This window comes from Parasteatoda tepidariorum, chromosome 11 (genome assembly GCF_982258835.1).
Source record: "Parasteatoda tepidariorum strain Cologne lab strain chromosome 11, Ptep-v5.0, whole genome shotgun sequence".
Classification (NCBI taxonomy): Eukaryota; Metazoa; Arthropoda; class Arachnida; order Araneae; family Theridiidae; genus Parasteatoda; species Parasteatoda tepidariorum.
In genome coordinates this window covers 73,957,713-73,978,004 of record NC_141765.1, presented here as the reverse complement: position 1 = coordinate 73,978,004, position 20,292 = coordinate 73,957,713, and the positions used below count along the sequence as shown (strand labels likewise).

The window sequence follows — 20,292 nt, the reverse complement described above, 5'->3', positions numbered from 1 at the left end:
TACATGCAACATCGATTGCGAAAAACATAAATACAGTAATACATATTTAAAATAAACAATTTTCTTTTTTGGTAATGCATTTGATTACAAACAAATATTTTATCATTTTGGAACAGATTTCTACCACTTGGAAGTCACTGAGCTAGGCTTCAATATTTGTTTTTAAAGTTTCTACATGAGGGGAAAACGTTTTTTATTAGTTTCGATCCAGAAACACAACCTAAAATAATCTCAGTAGATGTAGCTCTATCTTTTTTTTAACACTTCATCCCGCGGATCTAAAATAGAGTTTGCTCTTTTTGAACGATGCGATGGCATCACATTATAACTTAACAAAATCTCTCGAAATTAACGCCAGTCTTGTTAACACTTACGGAGATTGTTAATGCTACATTGATGAAAAAATCTGTCGCATATTTGCGTTGTTAATGGTCGTAAAATTATACTTAGCTATAAACATAAGAAAAGAATTTAAAAAAAAAAGAATTTCAAAGGGGGTTGTTAACAAGCTATGCATATATTTGTTATTAAAATAGTTATGTTATAAATTCTTCGTCTTAAAAAGGAAAAAAAAATTCAGAAGCGTTTTTTTAAAAAATTTTCTTAGAACAGCACCTTTATTTTATTTGTTTATTATTATTTAATTTTTTACGATTTTGAAGATTTTGTGTCCTTTTGACTTCTCCGAATTTCACCTAAAAAGCTAATATAATCTTTAAATTTAAAGACTTTCATTGTTTTTTAAAAATTATTTGAGAACTTAATTAGTTAATTGTTTTTCACTTTTGCTTCCCCTATAATTCGTTTTGTAAAGAAGTTTTGTTTTTTGAAATTATTTTAAAGTTAATTTTATCTGCATAGTCTATGCGTTTCCTCTTTAGCTAAATAATTCAAAAAGTTAGTATTAAAATAAAATCAACTTCTGATATCAAATTGTTAACTTATAAAATTTAATATTACTTATTATATTCTCTTATTTGCTTTCAAATAATGTTTCACTTAGATGTACAGATGATAGATTGATTGCGAGTCGACTTGATAACAATCGTCAGCACTTACATTTTTCATAATATATAAAAAACAAAATATTTAAGTATTTAATTTAAACAGAAAAAAGCTATATTGAATTTCGTTTTATGCATACAATTAAAAATTTTACATCAGTTATTTTCATCAAAATTGCTATTAAAAATGTTTTTCAAAATAATGCATGTCATTAACTTCAAGGCATGGTCATAAGAGTGTAACATAACAAAAATATTAAGAAATTTAAAAAAGGAACCAAAAAAAAAAAAAAATGCTTTTTTTGTAACCATTGGAACTCTTGATTTTCTTAGTGAGCGATAATTCAAAAAAGGTTTATAACCAATGACTAAAATCAAGAAAATTAAGTTTTAGTAAGTTTATATAAAAATCGTAAATTTAGAAAAGAACAAATTTATAGAAATTCGCTTCACTTATTGCATAAACAAGACAAATTACAAAAAAAGCGAGAAATTTTTCTTTCCTCCAAATATCTAAAAACAGACGAAGGTTATAACACTAAACTACCCTTCAAAAAAAAAAGAAGAAGAAAAAAGAAAGAAAAAAAAATTATTGCAGAATTCTATTAGAATAATTTTGTCAAAAAATATATATTGAAATTCTAAAATTATGAGATCAATATTTTTTCAGGTTTCCCATATAATTTCAGAAATTTTACGGGTATATCAAGTAAATTTCAATTAAAATCCTGACCATATTTTATCTATACCGTGCAATTTTTCGTAAGAAAACTTTAATATTTTTATTTGTGATGTCAAACATTAAATTTTGTAAGCAAGCAAGCAAAACAAAAAAAAAAAAAAAAAAAAAATCACTGAATGAGAAAGGAAGCATGTCAGTTAGACTAAAATGTGAAATTTTTACAACAAATAATTGTAATAGATATTAGAATTATTTAACTCGAATCTCAATAACTGATTATTGTTATGGATAATTCTAAGACTGGTTATTTTTCAGGTAGATATATGAATTTTTCAGGGGTTTTCCTTTCTCTTAAAAAAAATGCAACTTTTTCAGACTATTTCTCGATTTTTTAGAGTTAAAATAAAATTTACTAACAATTCCAGTTTTTCCCTGCTCTCCCCGACTCGTGGGAGACATGTTTTTCCAATTCCAACTGGACAAGAATCTTGCAATTTACATAATTCGAAAAATATAGGTCAATTTCTTTTTTAATTCAAATGTTTAATGGTTTGTGTTTAAATGAATTTTAAAAATGATGATTTTACCACTATAATATGATCAAACTAAAAAATGCAAATGATTATGGACACTTTCAATTCAGATTTTATAAGAACTAAAAAAAAAGGGAGAAAATCCATATTTTCACAAGTAAAAAATAATTAAATATATACACGTAAATACATGAATGATTTCATTAATAATTAACGGTAAATATGTGGTATGAAAGAGAGTAAGCTCATATTTTCCTTTTTGAGTAGAGGCCTTTACGTTTCGTTACAGTGGTTACATAGTAATCGTTTAATTTATTCTTTTTTTCATTATATGTTTTGGTAAAAATTATATCATTTCAATAATACGAACGCTGCAATTGATTGAACACTCAAACCAAACAATGCTAAATAAAATCGGGTAAATTGGTACGAAGTATGGCAGCATTTCTAAGACACACAGTAATTTGAGAGTGCAAATAGATGGTTGTTTTAACTTTGATAATTTAAAAAAAAAAATTAAAAAAAACTTATTCCACTTGCGAAAAAGTTTTTGTTCAATTATTTTCAGTTTAAATTCTTTTGATAAATTTAACAGCAAGACATGCTCCATTGAAAGTACGGTTGGTTATTATTATTAAGAGAATATCTTATAACGCTAAAATTACCATAAACTCATTTTTTTCCCCAAAAGTGGACATATTCCACTTTCAAAAATAACGTGTCAATTATCAATTTAATTAAACAATGATGTTTGAAAGCATAATTAACATTTCATCTTCCACCACACACCCTTTGACAATTGAGTTTGGTCCCTAGGGAATCTTACATAAAATTTATGCACTTAAAAGTTACACGCAAAAACTTACATAAGTAAAGGTTACATATGTTATCTTAAAAGTTTTTATGTTGCTTATGTTATGTTCTGCACTTTTCTAACCTTTTTCAGGTTACCGCTCATTTCACGAGTAAAAAAATTTTCAATGCCTATTGTAAAAACAAAATCAATAACAGTATAAAAAAAATTTTTAAAAAAATCAGTCTTACTATTTTTGTTATGTTACACATCTAAAACTACGTCAATTTATTATATTCCTAAACTAATATATATACATTTTTCATACGAATTTTAATGAAAATAACTACCGATTAAAAATTACTTTGCAGTTTAAATTAAATAACTAAATATCATTTTTCTTATTATTAAGAAAGGGAAATGTAGCCTACGAATATTATCAGGTAGATCTGCAATCCATGTCTTTTGTACAGCAAATCCTGAGCAACTACTACAACTAAAACATATTTCAAAATTAAAAAGTTATATTTGAGTTCACAATAAGAAATCCGAAATTAAATTTATTTTGATAATAAAGTTATGAATTATTGAACAAAGGAGAGAACACATAAAAGTATTCAAATAAATAAACTTAATATATTCATTGTTCTTCTTAAAACAAGTTAAAATTAAGAGAAGTAAACAAACATAAATATACTTTGAATTTTAAAATAACATTTAAAAAAATCACGTTTACTTAAGTTAAAGATTAGTTCAACCTTTGGCTGGAATTTAGAGAAGCTGCAAGGGAAAAAATTGAAAATCCATTCACAAATCATAGTGCTCTTAAACGTAAAAAACGTCGTGTCATTTTTTTATTAAGTCATAATTCTTTTAACAGGGACATGAAAATACGTTGATTTCTTTTTAATGACATATAATTTTAAAAACAAAAATATTATATGCTGAGTAAGAAACGCTAAACCAAAAAAATTATGAATGCGTACTTTTGATGTTATATGCATACTTTGTTAAATCCCATCATCACTCAATTCATTGCCTGGTGAGAAAGGACTTCTGAAAGTAAGGCAAATGGTGGCCCTTTTTTTTTTAATCGCTAATTTTATGGGAAGCTGTACCCAAACAGCTGAATCTAAAGATTGGTTGCAACTTATCAAAATATTTCTTTCAATAAAAAAGAAACATGACCTCGGGTGTGTTACACAATTGAAATAGGCATAAGAAATAAGTGACGGCCGGTTCTGAAAAAGAGCGAAAGAAAAGAAGCAAAACCAGCCAAACCAGCAGCATCAAAATAATCTTTCACCCTCTAATCTACCTTCTCCACCTAGTTATGTTTTGGCGTCTTCCTGAGGCCTAATCAGGGTCCCGTCATAAGAACGCAATTTAAATAGCGGTTTAAAAGGGGAAGGAAACACTGTGATCCTTCCTCGAAAAAAAAAAAGTTTCCCAGTCTCTTTTTTCGATACTAACTAGCATCAATAATTATTAGTTATTCACTACTCAACAGCAATTTCGCATCTGGTTTAAAAAAAATTTATGTAGAATGTAAAATAACTTTCAAAAACGTATTACGGAAGATTTTTTTTAAAAAAATGTAAGAAATTCGATGAAAATAACATTTTAGAAAGTTTTATGGTATGTATATAAATATCTATTTGAGTCCAGTGGATTTTTTATCTAAATCAAAATAAGAAACGGTATAAAAAAATAACCGAAAAAACGCAAAAATTTAAATGTATCATTTTTTGTCATAAATTAAAAACATAAGTTTATTCCATTGAACATTTTTCAAAGAAAAAAAAATTTTTTTTTTATCGCATTTATAAGTTAACTTTCTTTTAAACTACATTTTTCTAAGTACGAATCACACGCTCGAGTCTGAAGAGATAAATGTAGGCATTTTTATATTTTTTTTCAAAGCTAAGCAAGTTTTTTTATTTTCATTTTTTGCAAAAATCATTGATATTTAACTTTGTGTACTAATATTGACATTTTTAGATCGTTGTGCATTTTAATTTTTTTTAAATACAAGCTTAATGGCGTGATGTTGGCAAAGTGTTAGCATTGCGCACTGACCACTTTTATTTTTAACCTTAACCTTTAAACATCAAGAAAATGGGAGTGGGAAAGAGAAAATCTGATACTTCCTCTAAATTTAGCAATTCTAAAATTAGTTACGTACATTCAGGTGTAGTGGGGTGAGACAGGGTATCTCTATTGTGTCGAATGTTTTCTAGGGGACAAATTCTGAATTACACTTCTGAGACCTACCATATTGGAATTTTGTTGTTGATTAATTTAAAGTGTGAGAAGATAAATCTGTTTTACTACGTGAACTCTCTATTGTACATTAGTTTTTAAACTAGTCTTATTCATTGGTCATTAGAGTTACAGAAATTATTTTTTGTCAAGCTACGTTTATTAAAGATTCAGACCTTAGCAAATAATAAGGGTTTAATGTCCAATGGTAGCACTGTTCTGTTACTTTTTAATAATCTCGGTTCTCTGGTGTGATTGGGTACTAGCCGCCACTCTATTGATGTGAGTCTATGCTGGGCACACGAAATCCGCGATGGAGCGAAGGAAGAAAGGTTTTAAATTTTTGAAGACCCTTTATACAAAATAGCAATTCTTAAACAGATAAATTTTTTTTGTGAGAAGTTAGGTTGACCCTCAGCAGACGGGATGATTTGACTCTTCTAGAGAGAAAAAAAATCATTTACAAAAAACGCAGTACATCTATGACTTTTTAGGAATGACATATTGTACAGAACAAAACAAAGATTGCGATTGATAAATCTGACAGATTCTAGGTCGGACAAGACTAATTAGTTTTAGACGTTCCCAGGTCTAATTTGGCTCCAACAGTTTAGCTACCAGGTCTTTCCCACTTTCCTACTTAATTTAAACACTTTTTAACCTGCCCCCGACGGTGCTCTTGGTCAGGAAGCCCAGGCAGGAGATCGATGCATTTCATTTTTTAGGATTTATCTTTTAGAAGAGCAATCTGCTTATCTTTTAAAAAAAAAATTTCATTCTTAACATTTATTTTTATATCATATCTGTCAACTATATTATAAAAATAGAAATTTGGATCTAAGTTCATGCACGGTGCTCTTTTGAAGTAGCAGGAAGAAATATTAGTCTGGTATATACAAATATACTCTACCACTCCCCCAGAGGTGATTTTTATATATAGACCACTCTTTGTGGCATTAATGAGCTAGCATTAATAAGACACAAGTTTTTAAATTTTAAGTCTTAAATTTTTTCCAGGATAAAGCTATTTTATTCACGATTTTAAAATTATAATCTTTACAACAATTTGCTGTCTACTAGGGAAAGTTTTTAGAGCAAGTGTTCTCTGCTCAAATAGGATTTCAACTGAGATGTAAAAAATATTTTCTTCTCAATGGTCTTCAAACAGCGATGACACATGAAATAAAACTATCCAATAAACAAAGATCGTTGTTGTTCATTTTACGTCACACTAGAACTGACAATGGGCTATTGGCGACGGTCTAGGAAACATCCCTGAGGATGATCCGAAGACATGACATCACAATTTTGATCCTCTGCAGAGGGGATGGCACCCCCGCTTCGGTAGCCCGACAACCTGCACGCGAAGTCGAGCATTTTACGTTAGAACAGTTTAACGAGGAACAATACCGCACACCCTCTGTCTCTACGCAGACTAATCCAAGTGGCTACCCATCCGCACACTGACCAAGTGGCTACCCATCCGCACTTCACGGTATATTAGTACCAGGGCGGGACGTGAACATTTTTCAAAATTATGTTTCGGAAATGCTTCCATCCTTGGCTCGAAAGCAAATGATATGCCCTTTCGAACGTCGGGTAAATCACTCCATTCCTGCGTTACGCCAACGATTGTGATGCTTTCAGATTCCCTCGGAAACCCTTTATATACCCTCCATTGCTATGTGCTGCCGCCTGATTATTTCACATTAACGTCGAAAGTAGGTGGTGGTCACAATGTGATTTTGTATTGTGACTGAGTATGATTTTGTAATGTGACTGAGTATTGCGATACGCTTATTTACCTTTTTTCACTTCAAGACGCTCATGCACGATCGATAAATATTATCTCTTTCAAGAAAGATTCTCACAGCTAAGAACGCTTAGGAATCATTTTCACTGTATCTACTTACTGTAGCGCCTGAAAATTCAATCAGGTTTAAATACGTCGTATGATGTAGTCTAAGTTTTTTCGTAACGTGCATAAGCAGATGACGCAAATGCGCTGGAAAAAAAAAGACTCAAAATACGTTTGACGCAAAAATGAATAAATAAAAATTTTGACGAAACAACGGAGACCTAAGTATCGTATAAGGATAAAAAAAAAAGTGGGCACGTCCGTAATTATAATAAAATAATTATATGTTCTATTAAATTAATGATGAAATCTTCAAGACAATTTTAACTTAAGATATTAAAAACCTAAATTAAAGTACTAAAAACATTGCGTAATATATTAACGAAAAAATAATATCCGTGGTAGCGTAAAGAATAAGATTTTGAGAAATGTTAAAGTTTAATAAAATAGATAGTAAAATAGTTCTGCAAAACAGATGTGGACAGGTAATTTACATTCTTTTTTTGTTTTTCATACAATAAAATGTTTTATTCTAATTTCTTTACTAAATTACAAATAAGTTTTTAAACGACTAAAAAAGAAACATCGCATTTCATAATTAAGAAAAAAGCAGTCGGTTATTTGAGACAAAAAAATATAAATGAAATTTTACGCTACGCACGCGTAAGTCAACCACATTTAAATATTAATCGCCCCATTTAAATATTTCTCATTGTCACCAGATTATTTTTTTAAAAATAATTTTAATTTTACCCGGCTTCTACTAAATAAAAACAGTTGAAATTTTAAATTTGTCAAAAGAAAAATATGTAGATTAATATGGTATAAAAAAAACTTATACCTTATAATTCAAAATTTTTTCATCTACATTGTAATTAAATAAAAAATTATTATTAAAAATTATATTTTGCATGAAATTATCTTTGGGTAAACGGGTTTTATGAGTGGGTGAAATTTTCTTGAATTCCTTAATTAGTTTTAAAAATATGACTAAAAACGCAAAAAATGAAATTAACAACCCTTAACGGGTCCGAACTTTGGATCGCTCTCCTGATCAAACTATGGGGTGGTAACTAGGCATACCTTAATTAACAGTTAGCACTAAATAATCAATATATTTAAGGTCACACACAGAAGATTTTAAGATCGACACTTAGTACGTGAAAATCCGATCATTAGAACGAAAGTTATTTTGGGTGACTTTTTTTTTTAGTACTATACAATACAGGCGGCAGAAATAAGGCATAGATGGCGCATAGCAGAGCTCTTTACCAGGGTGAGTGACCAAATTTTTCAACAAAAAACAAGCACGAATTTTATAATTGTATGCAAATTTTTAATTCGCTTAAAAAGTCCTCGAGATATAGCGAAATACGCAAAAAGTAAAATAAACATTAAGGGGCTCAAACTTTGGAGCGCTCTCCTGATCAAATTATTGGACCTTATCTCCCAGATTGCAACTACCCTATATGTCATCCCCTCGAGCCAAACTTAAAAGATCCAATCATTAGATCAAAAGTTATTCAGGGTTAAAAAAGTAACACATTTTTATCGACAATTATTATTTTCTACACTCAAAATTTAAATTTTTGACTGTAATTGTCAAAACAAGAAGAGTTTAATGTCAAAATAATTCAAGAACATGATTGATCACTCTCAATTTTATGCATATACAGTGGACGTGCTAAGCATTCGCCTTCCCACTAAATACGTTACATCGTCGAAAAATATTTTGCTTTAGGAAATGAATATTTCTACCGAAAAGAAAAAATATATATTCCTCTCAATCCTGGGGGGGGGGGGTGAAATTTTAACGAATAAATCCTGCATTTTTTTTTTTTTTTTAAAATTCGATTACAGTAACTTCCGTTAGATGCGTCGCATAACTAATCAGAATAATATTAAGTCCAGATAATGTAAACATAAGCTAGAACAGAGATTACGTAAGCATGAAACAAACTACCGTAAAATACAGATTAATACGTTCGTTACCAAATCTCGTGATATCACGTGACGAATTTCTTTCCTACAGTTTGTGTCAATAAAACAGATTAAATGGTAGCAAGATGCAAATTGTTATCCCACTATCTTTGCAGAAAATATATTTTCTCCTGACAATAACATATCAATTACGTAACAACAACAAAATATTAATTTAGATTTATTCTTATAATACTGCTCTAGTCTAAGAAGTAATGAAAAATTAACGCCAACCTATTCTTATTTGTTTACAATTCATTGCTCATTTACTTCTTCTCAACAGCAAATTGACTCTTGATTTGAATTTTATAAATAATTCAATGTATAGTATATTTGTATTTTAATTAGAAGTTTTTACGGGGGGGGGGGAAATATCAACCATGAAATCGATTAAGAATTATGAAAAATAGCTATTACTTTTGATATTTGACTAATTTACGGGTTATTAATTTGAAGTCCTTAGCGCGGATCTGAGTATATTTATTTATAAATACTTCGCATTATTATATAGCTAATAATTATCCTTAAACCCACCAAAATTTCGAGTTTCTGACTGATGCACGTTAAATCTGTCAAGTTACAAAGTCCCCCCATGTTTCCACAACAAATCATACCTCTGGGGGTACTGATCCAGGAGTTTGCTTGTCTTCTGGATAGGTTCAAACTTGCAAGGCTACGGAGTTAAACATCAGTAGTCGTAAACCCAAAAACTAGGTCGGTTTTTCAACGACGGATATAAAATATGATACAAAATTATCATAAACTGAGGCCAGGACAGCCTGGTTGGTAGGGCACTGGGACCATATCGAAGAGAACGGGGATTCGATCCCCGCCGTCCAAAGACTCCCCGTGTAGTAAATGGTTACTGATGCACGTTAAATCTGCCGGGTCACAAAGTCCTCCATGTTCCCATAACAAATTAGTACCTATGGGGGTACTGATCCAGGAGCTCCCTTGTCTTCTGGACTGGGATCAATATTGCAAGGATACGGAGTTGAACATTGGTAGTCGTAAACCCAGAATTGGGTCGGCTGTTCAACGACGGTAATAAAAAAAAAATTGTCTAAGGCCAGCATAGTTTGATTGGTAGGGCGTTGTACTAGTTCGAGAGAATGGGAGTTCAAATCCAGCCGGCCGAGGAACCCTCGTGTATTAAATGGTGATTGGTACACGTTAAATTTGTCGGGGACACAAAGTCTTCCAAGTTCCCACAACAAATCAATACCTACGGTACTGATCCAGGAATTTCCTTGTCTTTTGGATCTGGTTGAAAATTACAATGCTGCGGAGTAGAACATTGATAGTCGTTAACTCAAATTTGGGTCGGCTGTTCAAAAGCGGCTATGAAATAAACTAAAAAAAATTGTCAAAAAGGAGTTTTCGACATAATGGTTAAAACAATGATTTAAACCGAAAATGTGCCAACTCTTGCAGCTATGAGGAAATTTTTGGTCTAAAGCAATTCCTACATTTTTTCCCCCCCTTAAAATATGCAAAATGTTACCTTGTTAAAAAAAAGCATTCCTACGATCTTTTTTTTCCCTACGATATTAAGAAAAATTATTGTACTAAAAAAAAAAGCTACAATCTACAATTTTTAGGTCTACAATTAATTCAATCTACAAAGTTTGTTGATTCCAATAGGGAATATTCGACTCTGAGAATTTTCTTTACTCCTTATATGTAGAGTGCGCAAAAAAATAAACGGACCACTTTAAATAACTGTTCATCTAATGATCGGATATCCACGTTCTAGGACTCAATTTTAATGGATTCAGGGAGTTTGCTTATATTCTAATTCATTAATGCAGACAATATTTTAAGTTACGAAAACAACACAACAAATTTTTTTAATATTCTACTTAATACTTAGTCGAAGCAATTATAAATTTTAAGATATACAATTTTTTTTTTTTGCATCATTTAAAATAAAGTAATTTCACATGGCAAAATGCTAAATTTGAGAGAAATCGATTGAATAGTTTCCGAGATATCGAATTTTAAATATATAACTTTAAAATTCCATTTTTCAGGAATTATTCGACCGTTTTAGCTTCAATTTTTTATTTTGCCATTTAAAGTTCCATTCTTTAAAATGATGTTTGTATGCCTTACAGTTTAAAAATGTTTAGACAATTAATAAATAAAATAATAAATATTTAGTAAAAGATATTTGCATGGAAATATCCTTAGATAAACGAACTTTGCAATGTCCAAAGATATGTGTCCAAAAAAATTTCAATTCCCTTAAAAAGTTCTCGAGATAGGGTGAAATACGCATTAATTAAGATAAACATTTAGGGGTCAAAAATTTTAACCGCTCTCCTGACCAAATTACAGGTACCATATTTACCAGATTGCGGCTATTATTTAATATTTTCTAAACTAAAATTTGGGTTTTTGACAGTAATTGTCAAAACAAAGAGTTTAATGTCAAAATAATTCAAGAATATAACTGATTGATCTCTTGTAATTTTATATGTATGTTTATTTATAAATAATTCTTATTTATAATAGCTAATAATTATCCATACACCTAAATTTTGGGTTCTTGACAATTATTGTCAAAAACTATGTTAAAAAGGTTTTTTACATGACGGATAAAACCAGGGTTAAAACAAAACCGGATAAAACTGGCAATTGTCAAAAACTTGCCAATCTTGCTTTTAGCAATGATGTCTAAAGGTAGTGCACTTCCTTTATTTTCTTCCTTCAAAAACTTGTTACGATTAAGATTTCTGTTCAAGAAATTTCAGTCTTTTAAAAAGTATAGTTTACTCCAGATATTAGTTTTAAATCAAAATAATTGTACGATATAAAAGAAAAAAGTACTTTATAACGTACTTTCTCTAGAGAAACATACATTTTTCAAAACGGATTCATATTTTTGACCCGAATTAAAAGGAGAGCTACAAAAATGTGGTCCAAATAGTGTAGCTAGGAAAACACTAGATATTCATAGTGTTAATTTTACTCTTTGCATTTTACTTGGGGCATTGCTTCCTATGTATATTTTTACACTAAATTGAATGAAACCTATCTTGAGATTATCCGGCGAATAGTTAAGAAGGTACAAGGGTTTTAGTTAGAATAAGTACAAATTACGCAACTGGCATTGCAATCTAAACAAGTGAGGCATTGCTTCATATGTATTTTTTCACATTGAATTGTATGAGACTATAATAGTCAATGGAACGAATAATTTCAAAATTTAAAAGGAATTTTGTGTATAAAAAGTATTTCTTTAGACAAGAACTTAACGCAAATGTTTTTATACTGCTTTGTAGGAGTTATCTGAACATTATCCGATGTAATTTTTTATGCTGAATTGATTGAGATAAAACGGGAATTGATAAGATAAAGAATTAAAGAAATTAAGGGTCTTGTGTAGAGAAAGTACAATCTTGTATTTGCATCTCATGTTATTTTACAGACAATTGAGGCATTGCTTATTACGTATTTTTTTTCTCGCTTAATCAAATTAAAACAAACATAAGTCTAAAGCAGTGTTGCCACGTACGTAATTAGAAGAACAAAATTCCCCGACTTCTCCAGGTTTTCCAAATACATTTTTAAAAAATTCCAGTCTAATATCACAGTATGTACTGACGCTGCCGTGGTTAACATACACAGTGAATCATAAAAAACTAAAATTAGTAATTTATGTTTTTACAAAACAAAAGTGCTCAAAACAAGAATATACGTATTCCGAAAATTTTTACTAAAATATTGAAATTAATAGGAGTTAAACGCAAACAAAAGTGAAATCATTAAAAAAGTAAGCTTTATCTTCTACAAATCTCGTCGACAGGGTATATATTAAATTAAATTAAACAAAAAATTAGAACAGAATGTTAAAAAAAAGTGCAATTTATTTCTTTTTTTTCTCTATTATAAAATTAAAAATATTTAGAAATCGAAACATAAAAACATGAGAGTGAAAAGAAGATGGCAAAAACATACAGGAGAAAAAAAAAAGGAAAGAACTAATTATGTAACTATATGTGATTATCTTAAAATGTAATAAAATAAATAAAATAACTCAAAAATAAAAGATTTTAAAAAAAAAAAAAAAAAGCAATATATCTCTCCCTAAGTAAATTTTTGAAACATATCAAGGGTCGACCTCGGGGGAAAATGGAACCGATTTGCGGCCTCTTCACAACATTCAAATTCGTAGAAACAAATTCTTCACGAAATATCACTTCATCAAAATAATCGCATAAAAATGTTCCACCGCGGATTCTCGGGGAAAAAAAAAAAGACTGGAAACGACATGATATTACGACAGCATCGTCGCGAATCGAACGCTTGTAATCTCAAATTCGAAATTTGCGTGTCGTAATAGCGTGTTAAAAATAAATTCGGATAACATTGAGAAAAAGTCGTGAAAATGTTGAATGAAAAATTTATATGAAAGAAATAACGAATCCAACGTCATGAAATTACGATGGAAGAATCACGAATCGAACGCGTCAAGCGGGATAAATCTAATTCGAACGTCCTAATAATATAGTATTATATAAATCAAAATTTGAAACACTATGTGAAAGGAGCCGAAAAATTATAAATAACTTAAGAAAAAACTATCACCAAACATCATGACATTAAGATTGATTGAATCGTAACGAATTGAACGCGCCAAAAAGTGATAACTCGAATTCGAATGTCGTAATGATATCGTATTAAAAATATTGCAACTTGAAATACCCAACTACAGCTACATGAAAAGGGTCGAAAAAATAATTTTTTTTCAGAGAAAGTATGTTTTTGTGACTGATTTCGTAACTTAAAATATCGTCTGCAATAATTAATCATCACATTTGAGGTAACCCTCTTCAAACCATGAAGATTGAGTCCTAAGACGAAAATCCTATCATTAGATACTGATTTTTTTTTTTTTTTTATGCGCATTGTACACGAAGTTAAGTAGAATTAATTTTGAAACGAGGCTCAGTCTTATGTCGCAATCTTTGCACCAAATTCGCTTTTCTTTGCAAATTCTTTTACCAGTCTCAGTTTTTATTCTTATTTATTATTTTTTTTTCCAATTTTTATTTATTTTGAGCAACGAACAACACACATTAAAAAAGCGTGCAAAATATACTTGTATAATTAGCAGAAAGATGGACAACTAGAGCCATTCGTTATCCCAGATCTAAATAAACAATTTAATATCACAGAAAGCCGAAATGAAACCATGAACGGAAAAAAGATCGGTTGCACAGCTAAATGGACGAGGAGTACGAAGCGAGCGGTTAAAACATATTTAGCAAAACATGCCAATAAAATAATCTATAAAATAATTTGTATTTCAAAAATGCTTAAATATATCCTAATTCAGTAGAAAAAAATCTAAAATTAAAGAAAAAAAAGTTTGTTGAAAAGATGATTCAAAAGTGATCACGGCTTTATAATCTTTTTACAATTTTCGATTTTTAGTTTTTGCTGTTTAACAAAATAAAGCATATTGTGGCATTTTCCTGTTAACAGAGCATACTACAATTAGATCTTATGAACTGTGTGTGACAAATTTTTAAAGTAAAGTTTTAAATCATCTTTTTTATAAGGAGCAGCTATTAAAGTTAGAGGTGTAATAAGTTTGAACGTCGAATTAAAATTATTGATCGAATTTGTTACTTTAAAGAAGAAGAAAAAGTTTGTTTAGTTGCAATAATATGTACTTATTCTTTATAACTCAAACAAAAAAGTACAAAAAAATTTTGTTCGAATAAGGAGGTAATTAGTCGGACGATTTGCGGAGAGTAATTTTAAAATAATAAAATGTTTTTAATTTCTCAAAAAGGTTTACTTCTTAGCTGTAAAAAATCTTTACATTCATTTAGAATGAATATGTAATTTAAAGAAAAACCTAAAAAGTACTAATAAAAATAAAAAAAATAAATCAGAATATTACCCAAAAGAAATCTACGAGGCTGCAAAAAGAATGAGAATTTGAAAAATGAATAAATATAATGAAATAATTAATTGAACAGTTCTACGAAACAAGCGTGTCTTGGTTATAAAAATTTAATTTTAAAACTAGAAAAAATCTCAACTCAGGACGATATATCCGGACGGTATTTTAAGACGTTGAAAAATTTTGGCTATGTATTCGACAACTTTATATGTTTGGCAGTACCACACTCTTTGTAGTGACTTAAAACATCAAAACACAACTTGAAAACAGAAGATCTGTCGCTGGGGTTGTTCCATTATATAAGGATACCTTTTACAAAACTAGTATGCTTAAATTTTCACAGTTTAATTATTAAAATATATATTGAATAATTTATAAATATATTACTCCAAATATATGCATACTCATGCACATTACTGAAAATGAATAAACTGTGGAATAAACTCAAAATTAAAAAAATAGAAAGCAGATGCATAACCACATTCAATCAGAAACATGCTTTACAAAACTGGAACTCGGCAACTGTTTTTTCTTCGACCCCCAATCGACCCTTCCGATTCGGATCGACCCCTGCTTTTGTTAAATAGACCCCTGGGTGTCTATGTAGACCGCTTTGGCGACCTCTGCTCTAATGTATCCTACATGTGTAAAGAATGTTAAAAAATTAAAATTTATCTCTTTCCATGCCGAAGCAAAAGTAAATAATAATTTAATAATTAAGCTTAATTAAATTATTTTTTTTTTAAATATTTAATCTTTCTTCTAAGTAACATTTTTAAAAGTAAAAATCACTTGTTATTATTTAAAGCTTTGTTTTCAACACCAGACTTGAGGAAATGCCAAATGAGATTTCTAAGAAGAGAACCGGTCTACTTGAGACAGAATAAAAATAGGTTTGATGGACAATCCTCGCTTTGTAAGTCATTTAATTGCAGTGTGAAAATATGGAGTATTGTTCTTACGCAACTTTTCTCACACAGCTAATTCAAGCGCATAAAACGATGATCTTACGAGAAAAAATGAATGGCTCAGCTTGACCAAGCATGAGAAGCATCCATGTGTACTCTAGTACAAATGTTCTTTCGAAAGAGTATATAGTCGTAGTGGTCCAAAGAAAAAGGATATTTTTTGGAACAGTATAGACTATTTTAACAAGATCAAACTACAAACTTAAAGAATATTATTTTGATCGACAAGCAAATGTTATAGGAAAAGAGTAATTTCCATTTCAAATTTACTTTGTTAAGAACAGAGTTTTAAAAGTAATATTAATAGAGACCTGAACAATTCAAAATAGTTTGAGATCAAAGTATAGAAAATTTATGTTGTAAAGTTGCATAAAAAATAGAACCGTTAATATTCCCTCCAACCAATGTTTAATTAAAGTTTGTAATTGAGTTTAAAACTTCCTTAATCAAGTAATTTTAAAGGAGATTTTTAATTATCTTTAAATGAAAACACAGAGAATATGTGACTTAACATTTTAATACATATAATTTTGTGAATGATCCCTCTATTCACCATTTCAATAAGGCATGAGAGTGGGAAAGAATCGTGAAAAAATAACGAAAAAAAAAAGAGTGTGAAACTAATTTGCGTAAAAAAAGAACATTACAAATACTTATATATTCTACTTTTTTTTAAATGTGTAAAGCGACAGTCTAACAAACTTATGATTAAAGAGAATAAAATAATAAGTAAGTAAAACAACAAAATAATGTAGAAATGTTAAGACATCTAACATTGTGAGCAGACCAACGTTCTAAGAAAACTAAAAAAACTGGTAGCAAAATCTTTGGTTTTGTATTTTTACAGCGTTTTTGTCACAAAATAGCATATTTCATAATAATTCTGACCACTAAACATTCTCTTTATTGTGATTTTTAATTAAAATTTACTATAACTTTAAAAAAAAAAAATAATAGAAACGTATCAACGGACGAGCTAAAACGTTTACATGCTATCAGTTTACTTCCGTCACCTGATTCGCGAATCGATGAATCAATTTACTATCCCTGTTAATGAATATTTAACCCCTTCAAGACCGGCGAATGAAGAAAATAGCTCTTCCCTAAGCTCGCAAAATCTGAGTATATACGTACTAATACAAGATATAATATGAGAGTACCATATTAAGATCACGGATCGGAGTCTACCAATACCTCCTAGAAAAGAGAAGGCCTCAGCACGGGTTACCATAAACAAGAAATTTGATCCTTTAGTAGTCCAAACGTAATGACATCTTTCGTATTAACCACCACTGGGCAGCTTAGTAGTGAGAATGTAGTGACATCTTTCGTATTTATCATCCATTAAGCAGTTTAGATTCATTGCGTCGGACTACTAAATTGATCCAAGCTGAGGCCTTCCATCTTCTAGGTGTTGAGTCGACTCGTTCATATATGATGCTGTGGCACGTGAAGGGAAAATCGTGTAATCACATATTTTTGGCGGTAGAATGGGATTGTTTGAACATATACAGCGTATAGTCACATTTTTCTTTTGATGTTGTTTATCACTCGTAACCTTTACCGGTAAAATTTTGATTTATTAATCTTTGGCTTTTCACACCATACAGCACAATAATGACATATCTTCGTCTTGCAACTAAAGTTACTATTGAATATGATAATAAATTTGGTGTAAAAATTCTAGTAAATTGAATCCGGCAGCACTTTTGAGTATAAATTGAATCAAAATTATGACTATTAAATATTTTTCATCTTTGCTTATTGAATATTTTCTTTCTATAAGTTACTTAAAAAAGTTATATATTAATGCAAATGGAAAAATAGTTTAAAGACAAATCATTATAAATATGGTATTTAAAAGAGAAACTCAGTCATACCTAATAGTCCTTGAATGAAATAATAATATTTTGATAAAATACTCTTACCATTTACTTGGTAAATAAAATGGTAAATCCACAAAGATGAACACAAATTAAATTTTAAAAACATATATATGCAAACATAATAAATAAAAATAATATTGATAAACAACCATTCCGTTTTAACTTACCAAAATGAATTAAAGGCAGACCTTAAATTTTTTAATTTGACTCACCTATCCAAATAGTATTTTCAAGCTAATTAATTACCTAAAATCTTACCTTTACCTTACATTAAAGGAATTCAGAAAAGAGCAGTATGTTAGCAGTCCGCCTTTTAAATTTACCTCTTAAAAGGGCTGTTATGTAACAAAAAATATAACATTCAACTCACTTGTGTTGTTAGGCAATTAAAACCAAACTTCTTTTGGAAAATTCGAACGAAATGAGACACATAAGCACCTTCCCACATGCCCCGTATGATCTCATACGGATTCCCATCTGAAAAAGAAAAAAAATTTTATAGTATGCGTTCAACAATTTTTTGTTTAAAAAATCTCCTAAAAATGACTAGAATAAAAAAATTGTTTCATAACTTAATTTTTTGTTTAAATTCCTAATAGAGTTACCGGGGTGGGGGGGGACTTTCATGGTAAATTCTATTTAGACTGCTAATTTAGTAATTGCAGGGTAGAAAGAAAAAAAAAGGGGGAAAAAAAGAGTTCAGACCAAACTTTCGTTGGTAAAAAACGTTGGTAAACCAAACTTTCAAATACTGAGAGAGAGAAAAAAGATCATTTCGCTCGGTTGCCATTGCAACATTATATACAATTTTGTGTTTTTTAAATTCCCAATTCTTTAGAAGCAAATAATACTAATTAGTAATTATTCACTATCACTATCAGGGGTCTGTCCAGACATTTTGTGAAAGGTCCGTTTTTTGTGAAATTGTGAAAAAATTACATTCTTTCAATTTGTGCAAATAGGGTCCGTTATTGCAAAAAAAAAATTTTTCAAGGAGTTTTTAAATTGTAAAGACATACAAGATTATGCTCAACACTGTAAAATTTTAATTAAAAAAATTAAATTTTAGAAAATAAACAACAATTGCTGCTTCTAAATTAGAGATGCAACATACAAATATTTGGTATTTAGCCTATACTGCTGAACGCAGAATATTAATTTCGGACGAATAATGGAAGAATCGTCTGCCGAAGACAAAACTTAATTCGATTACATCCATCTTTCCTGTTTTCTGCCCTGGAAAGGGTTTATTCGATTGACAAAATAATAAAGATAAACAAATTTTTGAAGGGTCCGTTTTTAAGTTAAAATATTTTGTGAAGGGTCCGTTTTTAAGTTAAAATATTTTGTGAAGGGTCCGTTTTTTAAGTTAAAATATTTTGTGAAGGGTCCGTTTTTATGGAAAGATATTTTGTGAAGGGTCCGTTAACGGACCCAAATTTCTTCTAAACAGACCCCTGACTATGGTGAATAGGGTGACTAATTCTTTATTCATCTTATGCCTGAGTTAACTATCAGATTTTAATTTCACTAACAAAGACGCTCAGTATTACATTCATTTTAGCTTAAAAGTGACTCATCCTGTCACAAGTAATAAATGAGTCATTTGAAGCCATATCAATCACTTTTGGCTCAACACCCTTTGATTAAAGTTAAATTTGGTGTTATGCATATGATAAAGTAATTCTTGAAATACAACTTAGTATACAACAATGTATACAACTTGAACAGTTTTCAAATTAAAAATCTAAAAATTAATGGAATTACTTAATTTATCATGTGTATCCATTACATCAATTTTCATTAAAATCGTAAGGGGGTCGGTCCAAAGAGATCGATCTAAGGTGAACAGATTTTGAGCCTGAGCTGCAATACTTTTTCCATGCCTAATCGTTTTACTAAAAAATATTTGTAAGCTGTTGGTCAATTAATTGTTCCTTTTGTTGATTTTTATTATTAACTTTTATTAAAATTTTCAGTGGCGTGCCAACCAGGGGGTTAAACAATGCTCCACCTGAAATTTAGACACTCGTGAAAATAAAGTCAAGTAAAATTAGTAACTTTAGAAAAACAATTTTTAATTTTTCAAATAGAAACATTTATACTCCTTTGAAATTTAAGTGTAGGGGGAATTATGTGCTTCGCCCCTTCTGATATTCAGATTTTCGCCAAAAGAAAGTCAAGGATAATTGGTAATTTTAGAGAAGAAAAAGCTATTCCTTCTCAATTTTGAAGTTATTCTCAAGTAAGAAAACTTTACTTTGTTTTGAAGTTAAATTGAAGGGGCGAATAATGTGCCTTTTAACAGTTGGGAAAATAAAGTCAAAGTGGAATATATATATATTCAATTTTGACACTAATTTTCTAGGCAAAACACCTTATTTTCTTCTGAAATTGTAATGAAGA

At 29.7% G+C, this 20,292-nt stretch overlaps 1 protein-coding gene across 6 annotated transcripts in view; it reads right to left on the bottom strand.

Moving 5' to 3' along the window:
- Positions 1 to 20,292, bottom strand: part of LOC107436381 (BCL9 domain-containing protein legless) — a 135,760-nt gene that overhangs the window by 93,078 nt on the left and 22,390 nt on the right. For all 6 annotated transcript variants that reach the window (XM_043038870.3, XM_071187697.2, XM_071187698.2 and 3 more), the window contains exon 2: positions 18,257 to 18,363. In XM_043038870.3, coding sequence (XP_042894804.2) covers positions 18,257 to 18,363 — 107 coding nt within the window. The remainder of the gene's footprint in view (positions 1 to 18,256; positions 18,364 to 20,292) is intronic.